The sequence below is a fragment of the Carcharhinus amblyrhynchos genome, chromosome 6 (genome assembly GCF_965287045.1).
Source record: "Carcharhinus amblyrhynchos chromosome 6, sCarAmb.v2.hapA, whole genome shotgun sequence".
Lineage (NCBI taxonomy): Eukaryota > Metazoa > Chordata > Chondrichthyes > Carcharhiniformes > Carcharhinidae > Carcharhinus > Carcharhinus amblyrhynchos.
In genome coordinates, this window is record NC_137329.1 from 81,418,844 (window position 1) to 81,446,633 (window position 27,790).

The following is a 27,790-nucleotide window of genomic DNA, read 5'->3' on the forward strand; positions in this document are numbered from 1 at the left end:
TGGGTGGCCTATAGTACACCCCTAGCAGTGTGATCTCTCCCTTTTTATTCCTCAACTCCACCCACATCGACTCAATCCCTATCTCTTCCATATCGCCCTCCCTCTGCACTACTGTGATGTTTTCCTTGACTAACAGTGCCACCCCTCCACCTCTCTTCAACCCTCCTCTGTCACACCTAAAACACCTGTACCCAGGAACATTCAGCTGCCAGTCCTGCCCTTCCCGTAACCACGTCTCCGTTACAGCCACCACATCCAACTGCCTCACAAACATCAAGGCCCTAAGCTCATCCGTTTTCCCTGCCACACTCCTAGCATTGAAACAGACACAGTTCAACCCACAAATGTCCCTCGGAACCACCTTCTCCCTTATAATTTTCCTTTCACCCGTCTCTCTCCCAGCCACCTCCCCACCCCCCTTCCCTATTAGTTTAAATCATTCCTGAACACCCCAGCTAACCTCCCTGCTAAGACACTAGTCCCCCTCCCGTTCAAATCCTCCCCACCCCTCCTGTACAGTTGCCTTTCTCTCCTAAACACCTCCCAATGATCTACATAAGTAAACCCCTCTACCCTACACCAGTCCCTCAACCATGCATTCAACTGCATGATCTCGTCATTCTTAGCCCTGCTCATACTGGGCAGCAACCCAGACAGTGCCACCCTAGAGGTCCTGCCCTTTAGTTTGGCCCCCAACTCCCTAAATTGCCTACGGACCTCTCCCCTACTCCTCCTTCCTATATCCCCCTCCCCTACGTGTACTATGACCTCTGCCTGGGTCCCCTCCCCTTTCAAAATTCCCTCTACCCTTTCCATTATATCTTTTACCCCTGCTCCAGGGAGGCAGACCACCATCTTGGAGTCGCGCCCTTGCCCACAGAACCTCCTATCAATCCCTCGGACCCTCCCATCCCCTACCACTATCACCTTACCAGACCCTTTCCGTCCCTCTAAATCAGTCTCCCCTTCCTTCCTATTTTTCTGTGCCCCTGCCGACGAACCTTGGGGGGCCTCCGGGGAGGCCGGGGGACCCTGACTACTCTTCTTCTTCCTCTTTCCCCTCCTAACAGTCGTCCATCCTCCCTTCTCTTCCGCCCTTGAGACCTCCTCCTGCTCATGTTTCCCAGCCATTATCTCCTCATTCTCCCTAACTAGAAACGCATCTTCCAGTCGCCCCTCGAGTTGCCTGATCCGGGCCCTCAATCGCTGCAGTTCTAAACATTTACTGCAGATGTGTACCTTGGGGACCCGTGACACCACCAGGAACTCCCACATGTGGCACCGGACGCAACTTACATTCCTCCCTATATTCCCTGCCATTTCCCAACCTCCTGTAAGCGCCCAAGGTAGGAATCTGTCACTCGCCTTCTCTAAGCCTACTCTCGCCTAAGCCCAGCAAGCCAAAGCCCTTCTCACTCAGTTCCCACTCACTCCGCTGCCCGCTCCCGACGCTGCCCGCTCTATACTGCTACCCCTTTTTTATACCCCCCGCTCCCCCTTAACGACAATCCCCTGGCCTAACTTCCGGTACGGAAGTAAACTACACTCTAACAAGCCCCGAGAACCGGAAGTACAGGAAAAAAGCGGTTTTCACTTTAAATCAGTCACTCACCACAGCCACAGCCACCAGGTTCAATGCTCCAGAGAACAATGAGGTGGGTCCCCGGGTGAGTATCCGATTTATACCCCCCGCTCCCCCTTAACGACTATCCCCTGGCCTAACTTCCGGTACGGAAGTAAACTACACTCTAACAAGCCCCGAGAACCGGAAGTACAGGAAAAAAGCGGTTTTCACTTTAAATCAGTCACTCACCACAGCCACAGCCACCAGGTTCAATGCTCCAGAGAACAATGAGCCTCATAAAAGGTTGCTACAGAAGGTTAGGGTGCACGGAGTTGGGGGTAAGGTGTTAGTGTGGATAGAGGATTGGCTGTCTAATAGGAAGCAAAGAGTTGGTATCGATGGGTGCTATTCTGGTTGGCGGTTGGTGACTAGTGGAGTGCCGCAGGGATCGGTGCTGGGGCCTCAACTGTTTACCATTTATATAGATGATCTGGAGGAGGGGGCTGAGTGTAGGGTGACGAAATTTGCTGATGACACGAAGATGAGTGGAAAAGCAAATTGCGTGGAGGGTGTGGAAAGTCTGCAGAGGGATCTGGATAGGCTGAGCGAGTGGGCGAGGACCTGGCAAATGGAATATAATGTTAGCAAGTGTGAGGTTATCCACTTTGACAGAAATAATAGTAGGAGGGATTATTATTTAAAAGGCGAAAAGCTGCAGCAGGCTACGGTGCAGAGGGACCTGGGGGTCCTTGTGCACGAGTCACAAAAACCCAGTCTGCAGGTGCAGCAGGTGATCAAGAAGGCGAACGGGATGCTGGCCTTTATAGCGAGGGGGATAGAATATAAAAGCAGGGAGGTCTTGCTGCAACTGTACAGGGTACTGGTGAGGCCGCAGCTGGAGCACTGTGTGCAGTTTTGGTCGCTGCACTTGCGCAAGGATATATTGGCCTTGGAGGGAGTGCAGAGGAGGTTCACTAGGCTGATACTGGAGATGAGGGGGTTGGACTATGAAGAGAGACTAAATAGACTAGGTCTGTATTTGTTGGAGTTTAGAAGGATGAATGGGGATCTTATAGAGACGTATCAGATAATGAAGGGGATGGATAGGGTAGAGGTAGAGAGATTCTTCCAGCTTAGAAAGGATAGCAGGACTAGAGGACACAGCCTCAAGATAAGGCGGGGGGGGAGGTGCAGTTTCGATCAGAGTTGAGGAGGAACTTCTTCACTCAAAGGGTGGTGAATCTCTGGAATTCTCTGCCCGTTGAAGTGGTGGAGGCTGCCTCGCTAAATATATTTAAGTCATGGGTAGATAGGTTTCTGATAGGGGAATTAAGGGTTATGGAGAGAAAGCAGGAAAGTGGAACTGAGCCACTTCAGATCAGCCATGATCTTATTGAATGGCGGGGCAGGCTCGAAGGGCTAGATGGCCTACTCCTGCTCCTATTTCTTATGTTCTTATGTTCTAACCCACGCAGACATGGGGAGAACGCGCAGACCCAGACAGACAGTAACCTGAGCTGGGAATCGAACCCGGATTCCTAGCACTGTGAAGCAGCAGTGCTAACCACTGTGCCACGATGCAGCCCCGCAGAAGTACATTGAAAGGCATTGCCAAAGCTTCAAGTTTTCCAGTCCCTTTAAGATCCTCAAGATTACCACTGTTGCTGCTTAACAAATGGTTCTGACATTGTGGAACGTTGATCGTCCTCCTATACTTTTGTTGTTTTTGATGATTCTCTCATACTTTTTCAATCTTTGTTCTTTATTGCAGTGCTCACAGCTCATCAACACATCAAACCAACCTCAATTCAAGAAGTCTTGGACCAAACACCACCTCAGAAGTACCGCATTAGAGCGAAGATGGTGAATTATCAGCCCCAAGCTCTTCACCAGTCGGTGAAACTTTATTGTCCCAAGTGTCACTCACTGTGAGTACCTGACAGGCTGTTGCTACAGTTCTCTGGGTAGATTCATGCAGGAAAATAGAATGGAAAACTAAGCCTCTGGTGCTAAATGAAAGCATATATTTAATGTGAAGTGGATGCATGAAGGAGCTTTTCTGAATTTGGTTTGAGAAAAGTCTTTGGGGTGGCACAGTGGTTAGCACTGCTGCTTCACAGCGCCATGGATCCGGGTTCAATTCTGGCCTTGGCTCACTGTCTGTGTGGAGTTTGGTGTTCTCCCCATGTCTGTGGGGTTTTCCTCTGGGTACTCCCACAGTCCAAAGATGTGTGGGTTACATTGATTGGCCATGCTAAATTGTCCTTTAATGTCAGGGAGATTAGCAGGGTGAATACATGGGGTTATGGAGATAGGGCTTAGATGGGGATTGTTGTTGGTGCAGGTTTGATGGGCTGAATGGCCTCCCTCTGCACTGTAGGGATTCTACGAAACAGTAACATTAATATTTTTGAAAATCCGAAACCACACTTCAGGCTTTGCATCAAGATTTTACACAATATGAAGAGAAATATTAATTAAACCCCATAAATTGTAATTCTAGTACTGGAAAATTAAGAGTAAAAAGATTTCTGACCTGAGATATCTTCACCAATCTAAAGAATTGAATGCAGCTCATGGGTGATGGCTACAGGAAGGAAAAGATGTTGGAATTTTTTCTTGGGGATTTTTTAGAGGAGGTATTTTTTGTTACTTGTCTTAAATGTGCTAAGTGGTCTTCAGTATTGATTTGAAAGGTGCTGACTGATTGCTGTGCATAACTGTGATGAGACCACACTCACTGCTTCTCCTGGGCCCATTTTACAGGCAGGAGATTCCATGTGATGATCACATTGACAGCCTTCTGCAAGATGCTTACAGCCCTGACTCTATGGCTGCTGCCCCTGATAGCCAGTCACCTGATGCTCTGTGGTACCAAACAGCTACATGGGAAGCTGAAGGTCACAGACATCGCCGGATCACCGTCCATTTCGTGAAGTCAGATGAAGTGCAAAGAATTCCAGAACGTTCCACAATTCTGGTGGAAGGTAGGATATACTCTTAGCTTAGGTGCAGAGCAGCAACACTAAGTAAATATAAATAATCAATTGAAATTTGTTTTGATACTAGCATGGTGTTACAAAGCTCAAAGGGCTCTATATCTATATCACACTGTGCAAGCATTGTGAACACAGTAAGAAGCCTAACAACACTAGGGATAAAGTCCAACAGGTTTATTTGGTAGCAAAAGCTGCTCCTTCATCAGGTAAGTGGGAGTTCTGTTCACGAACAGGGCATATAAAGACACAAAGTCAATTTACAAAATAATGGTTGGAGCCTTTACAGGTAATCGAGTCTTAAAGGTACAGACAATGTGAATGGAGTGAGCATTAATCACAGGTTAAAGAGATGTGTGTTGTCTCCAGCCAGGACAGTTAGTGAGATTGTGCAAGCCCAGGCAAGTCATGGAGTTACAGATAGTATGACATGAACCCAAGCATTGTGACCCATGGAATGTAGATGGGCAAATTCAATCCCTCAGAGTTAACTCCTGTGCTGTCCATCACAGACATGTACTACCAGCCATGGTTCTCAATCCTTACTTTAAATCCGCTAACTGCTGCCTCTTGCCATTGGATTGCCCTTGGCTCTGATGTTTTCAAAGATGATTGATTCTTCTGCCTCCACTCATTATCCGGCTCTGCCTCTGTGGATTAGGAATTGCCACTGAATGTTTTTATAGAGAGTTGCTAGTCTTTAGATGGCCACATACAAAGAGGGAAGGGGGAGAAAATTGGGAGGAACCAGAAAACAATCATTGCAAGACTTCATCAGCAATAATTCTGGCCCCATTCCCCACAGCTGACCCCATTGCTCTTCTTGAAGAATTAAGTTTCCTGTCTTCAGTAAGGAAACCTGAGCTCATCACAAGAGTCTAGAGTCTCCTACTAAATGTTCTGGTGCATTTGCACATTCCTGCTTTGTCCCAGGATGTGTAGATTAAGGGGATTAGCATACGTGCGGGTACAGGATAAGGCCTAGATAGGATGCTCTGTAGGAGAGTTGATACAGACTTGTTTGGCCAAATGGTGGCCTCCTGCAATGTAGGGATTCTAAGATCCTGTGCTTTCCTGTTCTTACAGCCGGTGTTAGCATTTGACAAATGGTATCACTGACAAAGATTATTCTAAATGAAAGCCTATTGATTCATGGAATGTGGGCATCGCTGACTAGACCAGCATTTATTGCCCATCCCTAATTTCCCTTGAGAAAGTAGAGAACTGCCTTCAGTTCAAGTCACTGCCTTTACTGCCAGTCCATGTGATATAGGTACACCCAAAGTGCTGTTCGGAGAGAGAGTTCCATCATTTTAACCCAGTGAAGGGATGGCAATATATTTCCAATGCAGGATGGTGAGTGGCTTGGAGGGGAACATCCTGCTGGTGGTGTCCCCATGCACTTGCGCCTTGTTATATTTATGTGAAGGTGGAATTTTACTAGTGTCTTAGGGAATTTCTCCAAAGGTGATCAAGTTCTCACAAACAGAACTTAAGAAAGCTAGAATTAATTACACAAGGACAATATTTTTGATTTATTTTAAAAACATAAAAGACATACATGACATTAACCTCGGCCACGGACATTCCCCAAAGAGTCTATCAACACCAGCTGGTACTGGAAGACCTTTCCAAAGACCTGAAGCACTGAGCCAAAATACCATCCAATTATAATTTCTGCTTGTCTCAGATACTCCCACTTATTAGCTTAATTCAATTTCATTTCACATTAATATGTCAGTCCACATTGACAGATTACCTCAGCCAGTTGGAATACACTGCCTGGCATGGTAATATGCTATCTGCCCATTCCCATTACCGGATCCTACCCCCCGGCATGACCATAATTCCTGGTTGCCATGTTGCTAAGGACTCTGTCATGTGACTATTTTCCTAACAGCATATTGCCAAGGTAGAGGTAGGTTCTTTACTCAGAGGATAGTAAGGGCGTGGAATGCCCTGCCTGCAGCAGTTGTGGACTCGCCAACTTTAAGGGCATTCAAATGGTCAGTGGATAGGCATATGGATAACATTGGAATAGTTTAGGTTAGAGGGTCATTAGATTGGTTCCACTGGCCGGCACAACATCGAGGGCCGAAGGGCCTGTACTGCGCTGTAATGTTCTATGTTCTATGTCAGCCCTGGGCCCAAAAGACTGGTACAATTTTATGCCTTGGACATTAGAAGCCTCATTGTTTTAAATATATGTATTATCCTCTGTACCCAAAACCTGAAATTACCACATTCTTGCTAACCCAACTATAAACTTTTGAACCGTAATCATCATTTTCTGCAACGTTCGCATTTCTGACTGAGGTGATTCCATATTGAAATACTTTTAATTTGTTAAAATACAGCACTCAGTATTTTGATATTAGCTTAATACTTAAAAATCATATTATGTTCAGTTTTCTTTCGGTAATGCATTCACAGCTGAATAAACCATCAACGGATCCAGTTAGGTGTGAATCACTTTAACCCTTTCCTGAGACTCTGCCTGTGGTTCTGCTAATTAACCCAGATCCCTCTTCCACAGCTAGCAAGCCAATATACAAATGGAAAGCATATTAACCATGTGTTTATAGCACATATGCTTGCATTTTTGCTTGATCTTAATTCAAAAAGTATTACTTCAGTTCCTTCCTTTTACCAGTATTAACAGGATTTATACCAGTAAACTGCAAATGAAACAGTTTATGCTACAGAAGGTGGGCCTGTGATATGCCCCCTCTCTTTTGTCACTTCCATTAATCATTGTTGATAACTCATACAATGCTGCTTTGGAGTGTTCCAGTGGAAATTAGATTTTCGATCAACAACTATTTTAGCTTAAAGAAGGAAATTAAATGCAAGAGAAAACTGAAAACCTATTCAAGTCTGGAATTCATATTTGAATTAACTCACCCCTGGTGGTGGTTAGTAAGTGTGGTATTTATTTACATCCAGATTTATTGAACACTATGTGATGAATTTTGAACTGCTTGTATTAAGTTACATTTTCTGTTTTTTTTTGAAGGAGTAACTCTAAATGAGCTGTACCGACTCTCCGAGAGGTTTGGGAGCATCATTCCCATCACTTCCAGGACAAAATGCCTGACTTTGAATGATCTTTCAATGCCATTCCTGATACAAGATAGGAAATGGCATTATGGGTAATCCTTGTTGAATCTTGTCGTCTTCGTTTTTGCCCTCCAGATTTCGATCTCCTCACGCATCACACGAGCTTATATTTGTCCTTTAGAAAAAGAACATAAAGGGGATAAATTGGCAGGACCCCTTTCAGGTTGTGCTGACAGTATCCTATTTCCAACAGGATACATCATTTCCATTCCCCCAGCCTCAGTAAGGTTCAGTGCCCCAATTGATTGTCCATCTGAAACATGATATTACTCCCACATACATGGAAAGTGAAAGTTCCCTGATACAATCAGCATAGTGCCCCGTGTAATCAGTTCCTTCATCCTTTTGAGCTGCAGAGACAATGGGAACTATCATTAAGTGCGATTCACCTAAATTCCCCCTCTTGGAATAGCAATGGATGGGAAATGAATGGTTTGCGTTTTGCGGTTTTTTTCTGTCCATCACTCGGAGACAGAAAATGTGTTCGCAGAGCACTGATGTGTCACCCAGTACCCATTTCAAACCGGATAATTCGGACAAATTGCACATTTTAACAGATCCTCTCTGTGGTTGCCCAGCTATAACTAAAATATAGAAATCTTATTATGAATCAGAACAGTAAAGTCGCCTAAGAGACCGTCTACATCATGTTTCACACATTAAAGTGGCCTTAACACAAATTGCAAGATTTTCTGAATGCCTCACAATTTAAACCAGCTAAAAACATTTCAGTCATTGTCTCCTTGTCATGATTGGCTGAAATGTTCCAGGAACAAATTACTCTCCACTTCATCGCTTTCCATTTTATTGTTTCTGTTTCAGCAATCTCTTACACCCCTTCTCCCCATTCTGTGTTCGTTACCACAGAAGACATTTCAGGGAAGTTATTTATTTAATGATGGACTGGTGTGTATTATGACGAAAGTTGTTTGCAGTTTACAGTGACCCAGATGTCTGCAAAGTATATAGAATCCCCATGGTGCAGAAGGAGGCTACCCGGACCATCAAGTCTGCACTGACCACAATCCCACCCAGCCCCTATTCCCATAACCCCACATATTAACCCTGCTAATCCTCCTTACATTAGGGTCAATTTAGCATGGCTAATCAACCTAACCCGCACATCTTTAGACTGTGGGAGGAAACCGGAGCACTTGGAGGAAACCCATGCAGACACAGGGAGAATGTGCAAACTCCGCACAGACCTGAAGCCGGAATTGAACCCGGTTCCCTGGTGCTGTGAGGCAGCAGTGCTAACCGCTGTGTCACCGTGCTGCCCATATTTTGGCAGGCTAGTTGTATGTTTATCAAAAATCATATGCGTATCCCATCCAAATTAGAAAAACTGAAGAAAATGTGTGGTGTGAGGGTATACTGCAATATAAATGAACATGTTTTTTGGTCATTATTTTAACAGAGGCATTCAAATTGCAAAAGTGTGTCTTTTGAACTTATCTACCGGAAACTAACAAACTCTCTAGCTGATGGACATAGTCATCTTCAACTCAAAGGACAAGAAACACATCCACAAGCTAATTTCGCACAATCCAGTCATACTGCATTGACTAAGCAAAGATTTTTTTTAAAGTTATACCTTATATTAAAATGTAATTCAGCTGTTAAAACTGCCACGTAGCTGCTAATAATCTTGTTAGGTTCTAATTTGTAATAGAGAAAAGGAAATGGGTGGGATTTGCCAGCCGTTCCCGCCGACAGGATCTTCCAGTCCTGCCAACAGCGAGCCCCCGTTGTGTAATCCCCAGCAGTGAAGGGTGTAATCAGTGGGAATCCCCGTTGACGGTGATGGGACCAGAAGATGCCATTGCCACAAAACTGGATCCTGTAGAGGGACAGGTAGTATTGAGGAAGCAGGGAGGCTGCAGAAGGACTTGGACAGGAGAGTGGGCAAAGAAGTGGCAGATGGAATACAATATGGAAAAGCTTATGCACTTTGGAAGGAAGAATGGAGGCATCTACTACTTTCTAAATAGGGAAATGCTTAGGAAATCAGAAACACAAAGGGACTTGGGAGTCAGTGTTCAAATTCTCTTAAGGTTAACATGCGGGTTCAGTCGGCAGTTAGGAAGGCAAATGCAATGTTAGCATTCATGTCGAGAGGGCTAGAATACAAAAGTAGGGATGTACTTCTGAGGCTGTATAAGGCTCTGGTCAGACCCCATTTGGAGTTTCATGAGCAATTTTGGACCCTGTATCTAGGGAAGGATGTACTGGCCTTGGAAAGCGTCCAGGGGAGGTTCACAAGAATGGTCCCTGGAATTAGGAGCTTGTTGTTTGAGGAACATTTGAAGACTCTGGATATGTACTCATTGGAGTTTCGAAGGATGAGGGTGGATCTTAATGAAATTTACAGGATACTGTGAGGCCTGGATAGAGTGGACGTGGAGAGGATGTTTCCACAAGTAGGGAAAACTAGAACCAGAGGGCATAATCTCAGGTGAAAGGGATGATCCTTTAAAACAGAGATGAGGAGGAATTTCTTCAACCAGAGAGTGGTGAATCTGTGGAACTCTTTGCCGCAGGAAGGCTGTGGAGGCCAGGTCATTGAGTGTCTTTAAGACAGAGATAAATAGGTTCTTGATTGATAAGGGGATCACGGGTTATGGAGAAAAGGCAGGAGAACGGGGATGAGAAAAATATCAACCGTGGTTGAATGGCGGAGCAGATTTCGATTGGCTGAGTGGCCTAGTTCTGCTCTTGTGACTTATGGTCTTGAGGTGTGCCACCCAAGATCCTACCCAATGTATCATTCAAGAGAGTGAATTGTCATATAAGCAATTAAATGATGAATGAATCTAGATAGTTCTGAAAATGAGATGAGGAAATTTGGTTCCCAGCTTGCTTCCTGAATGTTGATTCTTTTCTCACCAGTTGCAGGCATTGCTCTCAACCTCAACCAATGGATGCTCTTCAGTCTCTGTCTCAAACCGGACCATGGGAATCGTCAGAGATAGCCAAAAGTAAGCTTTATTATTTTCTGATAGATGTTATGCCCCCACATCACTCTGCAAGTTGTTTTGGAATCCTTGCAAAGCACAAGTAATTATTCTACAAATGCGCAGCAAAACTGAGTGGCACAGTACTGTACTCTTCTGGGTGGACACAGTAAGAAGTCTCACAACACGAGGTTAAAGTCCAACAGGTTTATTTGGTAGCAAATGCCACTAGCTTTCGGGGCTTTGCCCCTTTGTCAGGTGAGTGGGGAGTTCTGATCACAAACAGGGCATATAAAGGCACGTACAGTTTACAGAATACTGATTAGAATGCAAGTCTTTACAGCTAATCAAGTCTTAAAGGTGCAGACAATGTGAGTGGAGGTAGCATTAAGCGTAGGTTAAAGAGATGTATATTGTCTCCAGACAGGACAGTAAGTGAGATGTTGCAAGCCCACGCAAGTCATGGGGGTTACAAATAGTGTGACATGAACTCAAGATCCCAGTTGAGGCAGTACTCATGTGTGCAGAACTTGGCTATCAGTCTCCTGCACAGCGACTCTGCACTGTCATATGTCATGAAGGCTGCCTTGGAGACTGTTTACCCGAAGATCAGAGGCTGATTTTCAGGTAGACGTTCTCCAAGGTGGCCTTCACGACATACGACAGCGCAGAGTCACTGAGCAGAGACTGAAAGCCAAGTTCCGCACACGTGAGTACTGCCTCAACTGGGATCTTGGGTTCATGTCACACTATTTGTAACCCCCATAACTTGCCTGGGCTTGCAACATCTCACTAACTGTCCTGTCTGGAGACAATACACATCTCTTTAACCTATGCTTAATGCTATCTCCACTCACATTGTCTGCAGCTTTAAAGCTTGATTAGCTGTAAATACTCGTATTCTAATCAATATTCTGTAAACTGAGTTTGTGCCTTTATATGTTCTGTTTGTGATCAGAACTCCCCACTCACCTGACGAAGGGGCAAAGTCCCGAAAGCTAGTGGTGTTTGCTACCAAATAAACCTGTTGGACTTTAACCTGATGTTGTGAGACTTAGAACCAAAGAACATTACAGCACAGAAACAGGCCTTTTGGCCGTTCTTGGCTGTGCCGAACCATTTTTCTGCCTAGTCCTACTGACCTGCACCTGGACCATATTTCTCCACACCCCTCTCATCCATGTACCTGTCCAAGTTTTTCTTAAATGTTAAAAGTGAGCCCGCATTTACCACTTCATCCGGCAGCTCATTCCACACTCCCACCACTCTCTGTGTAAAGAACCCCCCCAATATTCCCTTTAAACTTTTCCCCCTTCACCCTTAACCCATGTCCTCTTTTTTTTCTCCCCTAGCCTCAGTGGAAAAAAGCCTGCTTGCATTCACTCTATCTATACCCATCATAATTTTATACACCTCTATCAAATCTTTCCTCATTCTTCTACACTCCAGGGAATAAAGTCTTAACCTATTTAACCTTTCTCTGTAACTCAGGTTCTCAAGTTCCAGCAACATCCTTGTAAACCTTCTCTGCACTCTTTCAACCTTATTAATATCCTACCTGTAATTAGGTGACCAAAACTGTACACAATACTCTAAATTCGGCCTCACCAATGTCTTATACAACCTCACCATAACATTCCAACTCTTATACTCAATACTTTGATTTATAAAGGCCAATGTTCCAAAAGCACTCTTTACGACCCTATCTACCTGTGACGCCACTTTTAGGGGATTCTGTATCTGTCTTCCTAGATCTCTCTGTTCTAGTGCATTCTTCAGTATCCTACCATTTACCTTGTATGTTCTACCCTGCTTTGTCCTTCCAAAGTGCAATATCTCATACTTGTCTGCATTAAACTCCATCTGCCATTTTTCAGCCTATTTTTCTAGCTAGTCCAAATCCCTCTACAAGCTTTGAAAACTTTCCTCACTGTCCACTACACCTCCAATCTTCGTATCATCAGTAAATTTGCTGATCCAATTTACCACATTATCATCCAGATCATTGATATAGATGACAAACAACAGTGGACCCAGCACTGATCCCTGTGGAACACCACAAGTCACAGGCCTCCACTCAGAGAAGCAATCCTGTACTAGCACTCACTGGCTTCTTCCATTGAGCCAATGTCTAATCCAATTTACTACCTCTCCATGTATACCTAGCGACTGAACCTTCCTAACTAACCTCCCATTTGGGACCTTGTTAAAGGCCTTACTGAAGTCCATGTAGACAACATTCACTGCCTTCTCTTCATCCACTTTCCTGGTGACCTCCTTGAAAAACTCTAATAGATTGGTTAAACATGACCTACCATGCACAAAACCATGTTGACTCTCCCTAATAAGTCCCTGTCCATCCAAGTATTTGTAGATGCTATCTCTTAGTACTCCTTCCAATAATTTACCTACTACTGACATCAAACTTACCAGCCTATAATTTCCCGGATTAGTTTTTGAGCCTTTTTTAAACAATGGAACTACATCAGCTATCCTCCGATCATCCGGCATCTCACCCGTAGATACCAACATTTTAAATATATCTGCCAGGGCCCCTGCAATTTCAACACTAGTCTCCTTCAAGGTCAGAGGGACCTTCCTGTGTTTACCCCAGTCCAACGCTGGCATCTCCACATCAACTCTACAGGGTGGCACAGTGGTTAGCAAAACTGCCTCACAGTGCCAAGGACCTGGGTTCGATTCTCAGCTTGGTTCACTGTCTGTGTGGAGTCTGCACGTTCTTCCTGTGTCTGCGTGGGTTTCTGTCAGTGCTCCGGTTTCCCCCCACAGTCCAAAGATATATGGGTTAGGTGGATTAGCCATGCTAAATTGCCCCTTAATGTCAGGGTGGCTATCTAGGGTAAATGCATGGGGTTATAGGGCTTGGGTAGAATTGTGGTCGATGCAGACTCAATGGGCTGAATGGCCTCCTTCTGCACTGTAGGAGTCTATGATTTTATGAAATAACCACCGACTTTAATCCTCTCCCTGGTCACTGTCTGGGGTGGAACCAAACTGTGTGCAACCTTGGCATCACAATTGACTCTGAGATTAATTTCTGGTCATGTATTTGCTACATCACCAAAATCACCTACTTCCATCTTGTAACGTCACCCATCTCCACCCTGTCCCAGCTCATTGTTGCTGAGATCCTGATCCAAGCCCCTGCTATATCTTGACTTGAGTACTCCAATACTCATCTATCCAGCCTCCCAATTTCCACCTTCTGTAAGCTTGAACTCAGTGGAAACTCAGCTGCCCTTACCCTCAATCACATTAGGTCCTGTTCACTCAACTCCTACATTGGCATCCAGCCTAACATCTCAATTTTAAAATCTTTGTCCTTGTTTTCACGTCCATCCCTCTCAGTCTTTGTAACCTTCTCACGCCCCACAAGTTCTCTGAGCTCTTCCAATTCTGGCCTCCTGCACAACTCAGTCTTTCACTCTTTGCAGTCGTGCATTCAGACACCTGGGCCCTTAGCTGTAAAATTCCCTCCCTATACCTCTCCTTTAAGTCACTCCTTAAAGCTAAGTTACTTCGCTGAGCTTTTGGTCACCAGTCATAACACCACTTTATGTGACTGGCTACCAGACTTTATTTCATAACTTTCCTGTGACCATAACTTAGGAAATAGGAGCATAAGCAGGTAATTTGGCTCCTCAAGCCTGCTCTGCCATTCAATAAGATCATGGATGATCTGATTGCATTGAGTTCCGTATTCCCCATTTACCCTCGATAACCTTTGATCCTCTTGCCCAAGAAGAACCTATCTGCCTCTGCTGTAAAAAAAAATTCAGTGACTTCACTTCCACCACCTTCTGAGCACAAAGTTCCAAAATCGCATAACCCTCTGAGAAAAAGATGTTGGTGCTATAAAGACAATCTCAAATTTTAAAACAGTATTCACTAGTTCTGGGCTCATCCACACGAGGAAATATCCTTTTGATTATCCACTTTGTCAATACCCTTCAGAATCTCAGAGTAAAGGGGCATCCATTTAAGACAGAGATGAGGAGGATTTTCTTTCCTCAAAGGGCAGTGAGTCAGTGAAATTCTTTACTGCAAAGTAGGGGCTGGCTCGTTAAGTATGTTTAAGGCTAGGACATACAGATTTTTAATCAGTAAAGGAATTAAGGCTCATGGAGATAAGGCAGGAAAGTGGAGTTGAGGATTATCATAGCAAATCAGTCATGAATCTGGGCCGAATGCCAACTTCTATTCCTATGTTTTTGTAGTCTGATTGTCTTGTGTACTTAATCAAGTCACTACCACTCTTCTAAACTCCAATGAAACAAGCTCAGCCTTTCCAATTTATCCTCATAAGTCAACCCGCTCATTCTAGGTATCACACTTCACAACTTCACACCTTTTCACATAATACTCAATCTGCCAGACTTTTTGGCCATTCACTCAATCTATCTGTATCCATCTGCAAACTCCATATGTCTTCACAATATACTTTCCTACATATTCTGTTGTCTGCAAATTTAGTTACCGTGCCTTCCCTGCCCTCATCTAAGTCATTAATATAAATTGTAAAAAGTTAACAGCTCAAGGCAGACCGTTGAGGGACTCCACCGGTCACATCCTGACAATCAGATGGATGTAGATACAGATAGATTGAGTGAATGGGCAGATTGAATATAATGTGGGAAAGTGTGAAGATGTTCACTTTTCTGGGAAGAATAAAAATCAGGGTATGCGTTAAATGGAGAACGCCTGCAGAATTCCGAGGTACAAAGGCATCAAGATATTCTAGTGCATGAGTCACAACAGGTTAGTGTGCAGGTGCAGCATGTACTCAAGGAGGGTAATGGACTGCTATCTTTTATTATGAAAGGAATTAAACGTAGAAGTAAGGATGTTATGTTTCAGTTATACAGGGCAGTAGTGAGACCACATCTCCAACAGTGTGTGCAGTTTTAGTTTCCTTATTTAAGGAAGGATGTAAATGTGTTGGAGGTGGTTGAGTGGAGGTTTACTAGATTGAAATCAGAAAAAGATCCATTTATGTGTACTCTGTTTTCTACCATCCAGCCAACCTTCAATCTAATCTAAATTGTCACCCCTACACCATGAGCTTTTAATTTTTGCAATAACCATTGATGTGGCACCTTATCAAAGGCTTTCTGGAAATCCAAGCACAGTACGGATATAGGCTCCCCTCTATCCACAGCACACACAATTCCTTCAAAGAACTCCAGTAACTTGGTTAAACATGATGTCCCTTCCATAAAACCATGCTGATTCTTCCCAGTTACCTGGAGCTTGTCTAAGTGCCCAGCTATAATCTCCTTACTGATCAATTCTAACATCCTCCGCTCGACAAACATCAAGCTAACTGGCCTATAATTTCCTGTTTTCTGCATCCCTCCCTTCTTGAACAGAGTGGTTATATTTGTTACTTTCCAAACTGATGGAACCTCTCCAGAATATTGGAAACAAATTTTGGAAAATTAATACCAATGCATCTACAATTTCATTAGCCAACTCTATTAAGACCCTAGGACTTGTCAATGTGCAGATCCATTAATCTGTTCATTACCGCTTCCCGAGTGATTATAACATGAAGCGTCTTTGAATGTTTGACTACACTAAATAAATGAAAATAATTGTTCTTGTTTTGCTGTTCATAATATGCTTGCAGTTTTGAACATGAAATATTATCTTGAAAAGTCTGAATTTGCAGAGTTTTCTTTACATTGAAGAAACAATATAAAACCCATAATGCAGGACCTGAGTAAGATTGGTGCAGTGATATTAAGCTTGAGTTTTAAAATCCTGTCATTATAAAAGGAAGAGACAAGCAGGGGGGCCAATCTTACCATCGCTACCATCACACTCCACTGGCCGATGGGCAGGGAGAGCCATTCGGATCATAAGAGAACTGAGAAACCAGATTCGCGCCCAATTTCTCACCTCTTGCAATCTTACCGGCACCGGATATCCAGCGAGGTCAGCCTCGCACCCATTTCCAGCACGAGGCTGAAAAAATCACGTAAATTACAATTGGCTGCGGGCCCCCATGGTAGCTGAGGGGGAGGGATGCCTGCTTTACGCTATGGAAGCTGGCTGAGAGCATGTGCGCGTTGACACCTCTGCTGCACTCAGCCAGCTTTCAGGTGATCGTACACCCGCCCTGCCCCCTACAGGCAGGAAATGGATTTTAATGGGTTTTTGTTTTGCTCTAAGTGCATAAGATCACAGATTTGGACTTGCCCAAAAAATGTTTTCTCCTGCTTTCACACTTGCTCTGGACTTCAAATTTTTTTCGTAAGATCACCCCTAAGATTTCCATGGTTGAGATGCTGCAAAATAATGAATCATTCAGCCTTAGTTACTCTATCCAGAGATTGTGCAATTTAAGTATGATTTTAACTGGGGTCAGTGAATGAGGGACAGATACCTACTTATACATGGGACATAGTGTTTGAAACACCATTTTTAACAGCAAGAGATAATCAACTGTAGATTATATGTTAAAGTTGTGTATTGGAATGCACTGTATTCTTCTTGCATTGGAACTTCAGTGACACATTCTGAGATCAAGTTCATGTTTGGAAAATTTGGATCATAGAATCTTACAGCAGAAATGGAGGCTGTTCGGCCCAAGAGGCCTGTGCTGGCTCTTCAAAAAAGAACAGCTGATTAGACAAGCACCCCTGCTCTTCGCCATAGACCTACATTTCTTTCCTTTCCAAGAAATGTCCAATTCTGTTTTTTAACATAATTATCAAATCTGTTTCCCATGTCTTTTCAGGCTGTACAGCCCAGATCATAACAATGTGCTGACTTAAAAAGAGTTCTCCTTGTCACAGCTCTCCTAGTGTTGCCGCATTCACTATTAGAGGATGTTCTAAGGGGCCTTGTCGTTGTGGCTTTATTGCACATTAACATGTTTCCTTGCACCAGTTTTAGGCATTCAGCTTCTACGTTACGTGTTTGTCATGAGGTTTACACTTGATGATGGATCAGGATCACTGGATGCATTGCTATGGGACGAGGCGGTAAGTCAGTCTTTGACTCCCTGCCACCCCGCCCATTAGTTCTTAAAGGATTAACAGAAACTTGCGCCACAAAAGCTCTTTTGAGTTGTAAGTGTCATTTCCTTTAAAGATTTTCTTTTAAAAGACCGGTGCAAATATGAACACTTCTTCTTATTGAGGAAACCCGAAGGGAGACAGTGGCACAGTGGTAATGTGGATAGTAATCTAGAAGCCCAGGGGAACATGGGTTCAACTTTCACCATGGCAACTGGTGGAATTTAAATTCAGTTAATAAATCTGGAATTGAAATCTCGTCTCAGTCATGGCAACTATGATCAGTTGTTGTAAAAAGCCATCTGGTTGATTAATGTCCTTTAAGGGAGGAAATTTGCCATCCTTACCTGGCCTGGCCAACATGTGATTCCGGACCCATAGCAACATGATTGACGCTAAACTGCCCTTTTGTTCAAGGAACATTAGGGATGGGCAACAAATGCTGGTATTGCCAGCAATGCCCACAATCCATGCAAGAATACCTAGGTTAGTTGCAAAGAACGCGATTTGGTAAAATCCAGTTCTGGTATCAGATGGTGATGAAAACTATTGGGGTTTAGCAGTTTGGACAATTGCCGGTAATCCTCAGTCATCCATTCATTATTTATATTAATTGTGTTTACTTCTTTTAAACATTGTCACCACCAGTCACTACGATACAGATTGGGGCGACACGGCAGCACAGTGGTTAGCACTGCTGCCTCACAGTGCCAGGAATCTGGGTTCAATTCTGACCTCGGGTTACTGTCTGTGTGGAGTTTGCACATTCTCCACGTGTCTTCGTGGGTTTCCTCCGATGCTCTGACTTCCTCCCATAGTCCAAAGATGTGCAGGTTAGATTGATTGGCCATGCTAAATTGACCCTAGTGCCAGGGGGATTAGCAGGATGAATATGTGGGATTACAGTAATAGGGTCTGGGTTGTGGTCGGTGCAGACTCGATGGGCCAAATGGCCTCCTTCTGCACTGAAGGGATGTGATATAATGCTGGAACTCAGATTGACACTGTTCAGATGGTCAATTACGAAAAATAACTTACTGTTCGCCATAGAATAGGTGGGAATATCAGTGACATTCAGTGGCAAAGACTGCCCAGTAGCTCGGGACTGCCAATTCCAACTTCTGCTTGCTTCCAGTGAAAAACCTGTGTGCAGGTTTGCAGCTACAGCTCCCAGTGAGTCCGCACCTGTCACTACACCGCTCGCCCATCACCGTAGGACTTGTGATAGTTAGATTATGGATCTTAGAAGGATGATGAATCTGATGTGGATTATGGTGAGAGAGATTTGCACATCGGCAACCCCACTCTGTCAGCCTGACCGATATTGGGCCACTGACAAGACAAGTCTGGACAGCTCTGCGGTTCACCACGCTCACTGACTCATTTGTTTCCTCGAAACATTTAGTAGGCACTTTCTTCCTTGTTGTAAAGCAGACAACGCCTCAGGAAATTCAGACATTTGGTTTGAAGACTTGCTCTTTGCTTGCTTGTTCTTTAACATTTTCTGCTTCACCCTGAGAATCAATCAGTAATGATAAATGACAGCTTCAGTGTAGCTGTCCTAGAAACTGAACCGTTTCAAAACTGTTGGTTGTTAGCTCAGAGATAGGAGTCATGTTTCTTTGAAATTTATTTTTGATGATAATTAAGCTGAGAATTCAGCAGGTAACAGGAGCCCAATTAATTCTAATTCATTCATCTCTTCAGGAACGATTCTTTGGTATTTCTGCGACTGATGTTGCGGTCGATGATGCACTGCAGGAAAAGCTGACAAGAATAATGGACACATTGTGCCCACCAAGAACAAGTAAAGGTAACGGGCTACCCAGTGTGTGCATTTTATATAATCTACACGCAAGGGAAAGTTGGACATTTTCTGTTGTGATTTGCACTGACTATAGTTGCCTGGCACTTCAAAGAAGACCTGGTGTTTTAATCCAATTTAAAGTGTTAGAATCACACTGATGCTTCCTGGTGACTCATTACCCACTTAGAATCATTAATAATTCGATGGGGACATTCTCATCAAATTCATGAAGTGTCACACATCTTCTGCACATCTCCCCTGACAGGATTCAGCTGCAGAAAAAATAAACAGGGAAACATTGGCAATTCCTGTTCCTTGTGCTCTTTGACCTCTGTTGGTCTGTCCACCAATGCCTCGCATTTAAAATTCTCAACTACCTTTTCAAATCCCTCCACACCTACCCCAACCCGATCTCTCCAGCCCTCCAAGCTTTTGAGACCTCTGCCCCTCTTCAATCCTGACCTCTCTCACATTCCCGATTTTAATCGTTCCAGCTCTGCCGGCCGTACTTACAGCACACTCAGGCGTAAGCTCCAAAATCTGCTCTCTTCACCTCTCTGTCCTCGCACTTCTTTTAAGATGCGCCTTAAACTTGATTAAACTTTTCGTCATCCTCCCGGGTAGCTCCCGGTTTTATCAGTATTATTTTTATTAAACACCTTGGGATGGAGCAACACGGTGGTTAGCACTGCTGCCTCACAGTGCCAGGGACCCGGGTTCAATTCGGGTCACTGTCTGTATAGATTTTGCACATTCTCCCCACGCCTGCATAGGTTTCCTCAAGGTGCTCCAGTTTCCTCCCACCTAACCTCCTCCCCCGAAGCCCCATCCCGCCTCACCTTGAATTGTCCATTGCCATGGCACTCAGTACCTGGCGACCTGATAAACTGCACAACTCAGCCAGAGGGCAGCTGGGTTAGAATGAGTATTAGGTGCATTGGCCATGCTAAATTGCCCCTTGGTGTCAGGGAATTAGCAGGGTAAATATATAGTGTTGCGGTGATAGGACCTGGGTGGGATTATTGTCGATACAGATTCAATGGGCTGAATGGCCTCTTTCTGCATTGTAGGGAGTCTGTATTTTATTGTGTTAAATATACTTTGCGATGGTGGCTCGTATCATTTTCTATAAACTCTTTACCTACAGCTCTACTACTCAGTCGTTCGAACTGAGCAGCTTTTGCACGACGATGTATATGTGATCATTGCAAAGATAACTGCTGATGATGTTGTAGCAAGCTCGCAATGCAGCTCAGTGATTTCCTGAAGGGAATAAACCATCTCCTCACCTCCCCTTATCAAATAAAATGACACTAAAGCTGCTGTGCTTCATAATTTGTCAACCTGAAAATGTTGCACGAAGCAAGTGTCTGGCAAGTAAAGTGATTTCTGTAATCACGGTTTAAACCTGACGTTAAACACTTTTGACTCTTCTATTTGAACATCTCCATTCTCCTGGTTACAATTTGAGTCAGTCATTACCTGTCCTTCTCCAGTACAAGGGAGGAATGAGATAGAAAAGAGGCAGGTGGAGAGAGAGAAAACTGACAAGTCCCAAATGACCCTTGTATGGGAGAAGAAGTCTGAGGAAATAGTAAAGCAAATAAAAGATGCTGTGCACAGAGTGGTGACCATATTAGAAAGTTAATAAAGCCCGAAGAATTAGAGGGAGATCCACTGTTGTTGAGTTCAATAATCAAGGCATCGGTGTCAGCACAAAGTTGGAGGAAAAGATGCAGATACTTTACGTTAAATGTCCAGTTAAAAGCCAGTTTTTAATCATTCCAACTCAATTGCCCTCTGGCTGAGTTGTGCAGTTTACCAGTGGGTCGCCAGGGACTGAGTGCCATGGCAACAGACAGTTCGAGGTAGCGTGGGGGTGGGGAGCGTTCCAGGGAGGGGGTGGGATGGGGGTGGTGGTGAGCTGCACCTCTCAGTTGAAGTGGGTATGGTTAACTCTTACTATGCAAAGACCGAGGCCCAGCCCCCCTGCTGGGAAGCAGCCTGCAGACAGGAAGGCCATGAAAGACAGTGAATTAGAGCTGTGTGTTTCACTAATAGTCTCCCGAACTGGCAGAGAGGATAGCTAACTCACTGATCTGCTTGCCCAGGCCAGGTAGGGTAAGACATAAAAGAATGGAGAATAATGGTGAGGAATGGAAAAAGAAAATGCCTCATAAAATGATTAACATGTGGGTTCAATAAGTCAACCAACAACACCACAAATGTATGATGCCTCATAAACCCAGGAAGGCCTGGTTGAATCCTTGGTCTATTTTGAGTAAATTTTCTTCAGATTTTTTTTTCCTTTTTTTTCCTCACGGGATGTGAGCATCACTGGCAAGGCCAGCATTTGTTGCCCACCCCTAGTTATCCTTGAACTGAGTGGCTTACTGTGGGTCTGGAATCGCAGTAATGATGGCAGGTTTTCTTCCCTGTAGGACATTAGTGATGATGTGGAGATGCTGGCGTTGGACTGGGGTAAACACAATAAGAAGTCTCGCACACCAGGTTAAAGTCCAACAGGTTTATTTGGTAGCAAAAGCCATTAGCTTTCAGAGTGCTGCTCCTTCATCAGGTAAGTGGGAGTTTTGTTCATGAACAGGGCATATAAAGACACAAACTCAATTTACAAAATAATGGTTGGAATGTGAGTCTTTATAGGTAATCAAGTCTTAAAGGTACACTCAATGTGAGTGGAGAGAGGGTTAAGCACAGGTTAAAGAGATGTGTATTGTCTCCAGACTGGACAGTTAGTGAGATTTTGCAAGCTCAGGCAAGTCGTGAGGGTTACAGATAGTGTGACATGACCCCAAGATCCAGGTTGAGGCCGTCCTCATGTGTGTGGAACTTGGCTATCATTCTCTGTTCAGCAACTTTGCGTTGTCATGTGTCGTGAAGGCCGCCTTGGAGAATGCTTACCTGGAGATCAGAGGCCGAATGCCCGTGATTGCTGAACTGTTCTCCAACAGGAAGAGAACAGTCTTGCCTGGTGATTGTTGAGCAGTGTTCATTCATCTGCTGTCGTAGCGTCTGCATGGTTTCCCCAATGTACCATGCCTCAGGACATCCTTTCCTGCGGCATATCAGGTAGACAACGTTGGCCGCGTTGCCAGTGTACGTACCGTGTACCTGGTGGATGGTGTTCTCGCATGCGATGATGGCATCCGTGTCGATGATCCGGCACTTCTTGCAGAGGTTGCTGTGGCAGGGTTGATTGGTGTCGTGGTCACTGTTCTCCTATAAAGACTCACATTCCAACCATTGTTTTGTAAATTGAGCTTGTGTCTTTATATGCCCTGTTTGTGAACAGAATTCCCACTTAACTGATGAAGGAGCAGCACTCTGAATGCTAGTGACTTGTGCTACCAAATAAACCTGTTGGACTTTAACTTAGTGTTGTGAGATTTCTTAAGGCATTAGTGAACCAGATGGGTTTTTACAATAACAGATTATGGTTACCAATACTGAGACTAGCTTTCAATTCTAGATTTATTAATTGAATTTAAATTCCACCAGCTGCCACAGTGGGTTTTGAACCCATCCCTCCCAGAGCATGAACACAGGCCTTGGGCTACTAGTCCCATGACACTATCATTACGCCACCTGGTGATGACATGGCTGCCAGCTCCCCAGTTAATGAGAAGAAAATGGGCCAAGGTTTCAGCTCCAGTAAGTGGATGGGACATACGTTCAGCCAAAATGCCTCCTGCAAATCAAATAACTGTCTACACTCCCAATTAAAGGTCACATGCAAATAAGAAGTGCTTGGGCACGGTTCCAGGGAATGGCTGGTTACCTCTGGAACTGCAACATAGGAAGGAAAAGGAGTCTACATCTACAGGAGGAAGTGGGGGGGGTGGAATCTGGGGGTGCAACTGACACCTGATGGTTTGAAATTAGGAAATCAAATGTTGATGGTCTGAAAAATAAAATGGCAGTCAAGGTGAGAAATCAATTGTATTATAAAGCACAGGAACAGGCCACTCAGCCCAACTAGTTCATCCTGGTGTTTATACTCCATAAAAGCTTCGTCGGAGCTTTTTACATGTAACACCTTCAACAGATCCTTCTATTTCTTTCTCCCCCAAGCACTTAACTAGAATCATAGAATTGCTTCAATGCAGGAGGAGACCATTCGGCCCATTGAGTTTGCACTGACTCTCCGACAGAGCATCTTATCCTGGCTCACCCCATATCCTATCCCCGTAACACCATGCATTTACTTTGCTAATCCACCTAACCTGCACATCTTCGGATGCTAAAATTAACATGGCCAATCCACCTAACCCGCACGTCTTTGGATTGTTCGAGGAAACTGGAGCACCTGGGGGAAACCCACACAGACATGGGCAGAATGTGCAAACTACACAGACAGTTACCCAAGGCTGGAATTGAACCTGGGTCCCTGGCACTGTGAGGCAACAGTACTAAACACTGTGCCGTCATGCCACCCCCTAGTTTGCCCACAAGTTCATCTATGCTATTCAACTGATCCACTCCTCTCGGTAACAGGTTCTAAATTCCAATTGCTTTCTGGGTAAAACTTTACAACATGGAAGAATGCCATTCAGCCTATTCAGTCTGTGCTGACCGACAAGCACCCATCCAGCCTAATTTCATTTTCCAGCTCTTGGCACATAGCTGATCAATACCCCTCCATCCTTACAGACAGTGACTCTCAGATCTCCACCCTCTCCCATTGTGGTATGGTGGGCCTGCATCTTTAGGGAAGCATGCCTTGAACTGCTGCCAATCATCATCCCACCTCAACAGGTTGGGATGTATCAGTCTAATGACGTGTTCAATATACAAGCAGCAGGGTAGAGATTAGAGGTGCTGTACTTAGCTTATTTTCACATTATTTCACCAATCCTTGTGAATGATTGGTACCTTCTGGGTGAAAGTGTTTTCCTTTGAACTCCTCTAAAGCTCCTCCGTCTTACCCTAAATCTATGCCCATGGTTATAAATCCTTTGACCAAAGGCAATAAGGTATTCCTGCCCACACTATAGTTTTATACATTTCTCTTGCATTCTGAATTATTATTATTATTATTAATGATGGGCTTAAATTTGGAACCCCTATTTTATCTTCCCTACATCTATTAAGCTTTGATTGTTTGAAAGCTGGAAACACATTGCTCAGTAAATAACTTCCACTGCAGTGGACATGTTTAGTGAAATGGTTACAGCCCAGCATGTCACACATCTTGCTGCCATCACTCTCGGCAGCATTTGTAACACCTATGTGTGGATTTACAGAACCATAGTAACAGTACAGTTCAGGGCTAATTGCACAGGCACTTCTGGGATGCCATTTCAGATCTGCTGTGGCAATAGTAATCGTCAGATTATCAACCACTGGGTAAAATTGCATCTCACATTAAACGTCTTTCAAATCATACCTTAATTAAATGGGGAAAAATGTCAGTGAAACCTAGTCTTTACTCTAAAATCCTCTTCCAGTGGTAAGAATCTTTCATTCTGATTTCATAAAGAGGAACAGTTTGTAGCTACAACCTTCATGCATTTAATGTAATTATAGAGAGGAACAGGCAGTGTGAGTGGACCCCAGACAACAGTGTAGTACTCCTACACTAGCAGGTAAATAATATCTGAGACCCAGATATCGTAAACTCTTATTTTTCACATGCTTTTGTATTGGTCATTTATCAACATTGAACATCCCAAGTCTAAAAATGACTACTAGGAATGTTAATCTTTGTGTCATTCCTCTGCTTGGGTTTTAAGTGAAGTATTATATTGTGGAATATTATTTTCATTATTCACTCCCAACTACTCAGCTGCACACCTTTATTCCCCAGTACTTTGCTTTTCTCTCCCACCGATGCTTCTGATGTGCTCTGCTCTATTTCCTTTCCCCCATCCCAAACACACCCAATTTAGACCTGCTCCATTCTCTCCCCACGGCCCTCCTCTCTCTTCCCCCACGCTCCTCCTCTCTCTCTCCCCCAGCGCCCCTCCTCTCTCTCTCCCCCCCCCCAATACCCCTCCTCTCTTTCTCTCTCCTCCCGTGTCCCTCCTCTCTCTCTCCTCCCGTGTCCCTCCTCTCTCTCTCCTCCCGTGTCCCTCCTCTCTCTCTCCTCCCGTGTCCCTCCTCTCTCTCTCCTCCCATGTCCCTCCTCTCTCTCTCCTCCCGTGTCCCTCCTCTCTTTCTCTCTCCTCCCGTGTCCCTCCTCTCTTTCTCTCTCCTCCCGTGTCCCTCCTCTCTTTCTCTCTCCTCCCGTGTCCCTCCTCTCTTTCTCTCTCCTCCCGTGTCCCTCCTCTCTTTCTCTCTCCTCCCGTGTCCCTCCTCTCTTTCTCTCTCCTCCCGTGTCCCTCCTCTCTTTCTCTCTCCCCCCGAGCCCCTCCTCTCTTTCTCTCTCCCCCCGAGCCCCTCCTCTTTTTCTCTCTCCCCCCGAGCCCCTCCTGTCTCTCTCCCCCCGAGCCCCTCCTGTCTCTCTCCCCCCGAGCCCCTCCTGTCTCTCTCCCCCCGAGCCCCTCCTGTCTCTCTCCCCCCGAGCCCCTCCTGTCTCTCTCTCCCCCCGAGCCCCTCCTGTCTCTCTCCCCCCGAGCCCCTCCTGTCTCTCTCCCCCCGAGCCCCTCCTGTCTCTCTCTCCCCCCCCGCACTCCTGTTCTCCCTCCACTCCCTGCTCTCCTACCTTCTCCCTCTCTTCTTTGCCTCTGAACATGAAAGCATGTTTCTGAAATTAAAGACCAGAATTAGGAAAATATAGGTCTTGCTTTGGGATTGGTCAGCAAGAAGCCTGAATCTATCTCTGTAGTATGTTGCTAGGAGACATTCATCAAATCTGCTTTGATCGTCTTTGTTACCCCTGTGCCTGCAGATGACTGCCCCTGGCTGGAATGCTGCATCAAGTCCTATTATGTCAATGATGGCTCAGAGCAGAAGACACACTACCAGATATTTGATACTGTTGTTGCAGCAGCTGAGGACTTCTAAGATTTGACGTGTACGACAATAGCCCAACTTTACCAAGAATGAATCTCATTATATTTCATTTTTTTAAATGAAACAAAAGCAGTGCTTTCTTTAAGAAGAGGCACAACTGCAGAACTTGTGAATATTCAGTCCAAGTTTCCGTACAAGTATGACAACATTTAACAATGAAAACCAAACCTCGTTCTTCTGTGAAGAAACAGACTGAAATAATCTGGACCTATTCAACATCTCCATAACACTCCTGCAACATAGTCTGAGGATACCCTCATTGTTGGATTTTGTTTCCCAAACAACTGTATCATTTTCCACTGTTAACTATTATTAAAAGCGTATTTTTTTATGGAATACCTAAAGAGGAGGATGTAATGAAGGAAGGCTACTGTTTTATCACAAACCTCAGTTAAACTGATGAAACATGTAAGCCTATAACTATAGTACTTGTATTATTGCTTAGCAAAATAAATATTCATGTTTGCTTGGACAAGTGTTACTTATGTTGTTACTCATCATCAGTTACATTTTTCTCATAAAATGCTTTGAATTTCTCCCTTTATTTATTTTATTAACAGCTGCAATTTGTTCTTTGCCCTTCACAGATATTGCTTAAAAAAGAGATGTATTGCCAAAGCTTTTCATCTTGCATTCATCAGGACAAATACATGAATGCCAAATTTCAAACAAATGCAGCAGTTTAAACCGCAGGACAAATGAGTGACAATTTGTGGGCAAGTGGACTCTAATTGGTCAATGTGTTGTCCTGGAGAGGGCAACAGGGAATATTAGGTTCTCCAAGCTCCCAGATAATTCAAATAAAATGCAGAAGATGAGTCCCTGTGTATGAATGTATATTGCTTCTAGTAAGCGTAAATGAGCCACATTACGAGGTTGACTGATAATCTTAAATTAGTTGTTATAGCATAACTATTTGCACGTACCGGATTGTTCAGCAAAACATCCAGTCATAGAATCACGTCTTTCAGTAAATGTTTTGGATTTTGCAAACTCAAACTGGTTGAGTGTGTACTGTGACTGTTGAAAACAGCAAGAACAACATTTTGTTTGAACTGATCAACCAATCCTTGGGACCATAGGCCTGGCATCACACTGGCACTGACATTCAAACACAAAGTTGGTCAATTGATTGGTGGCAGAACGTCTTTTGGACTGATGACTGCATCCTATTGGTGGAAAATATCACTTGCATTGCCACTGTAATGATCAGTCCTGGAAACACAAAGTATCTCAGAAATGTGAACACCAGGTTAATCAAGTCATTTCACACTTATTATACAGCAGCAACACGAGTGGTATTTTCCGCCAATAAGTTGCTGCCATCAGTC

At 44.2% G+C, this 27,790-nt stretch overlaps 1 protein-coding gene across 1 annotated transcript in view; it reads left to right on the forward strand.

Annotated features, from left to right (window-relative positions):
- pot1 (protection of telomeres 1 homolog) overlaps positions 1–26,924 on the forward strand; it is a 333,590-nt gene extending 306,666 nt beyond the window's left edge. Inside the window, exons 14-20 of the mRNA XM_080190783.1 lie at positions 3,336–3,492; positions 4,331–4,551; positions 7,577–7,712; positions 10,570–10,658; positions 17,550–17,644; positions 19,385–19,490; positions 26,335–26,924. Coding sequence (XP_080046909.1) covers positions 3,336–3,492; positions 4,331–4,551; positions 7,577–7,712; positions 10,570–10,658; positions 17,550–17,644; positions 19,385–19,490; positions 26,335–26,450 — 920 coding nt within the window. The 3' untranslated portion in view covers positions 26,451–26,924. The remainder of the gene's footprint in view (positions 1–3,335; positions 3,493–4,330; positions 4,552–7,576; positions 7,713–10,569; positions 10,659–17,549; positions 17,645–19,384; positions 19,491–26,334) is intronic.
- The last annotated feature ends 866 nt before the right edge of the window (positions 26,925–27,790 follow it).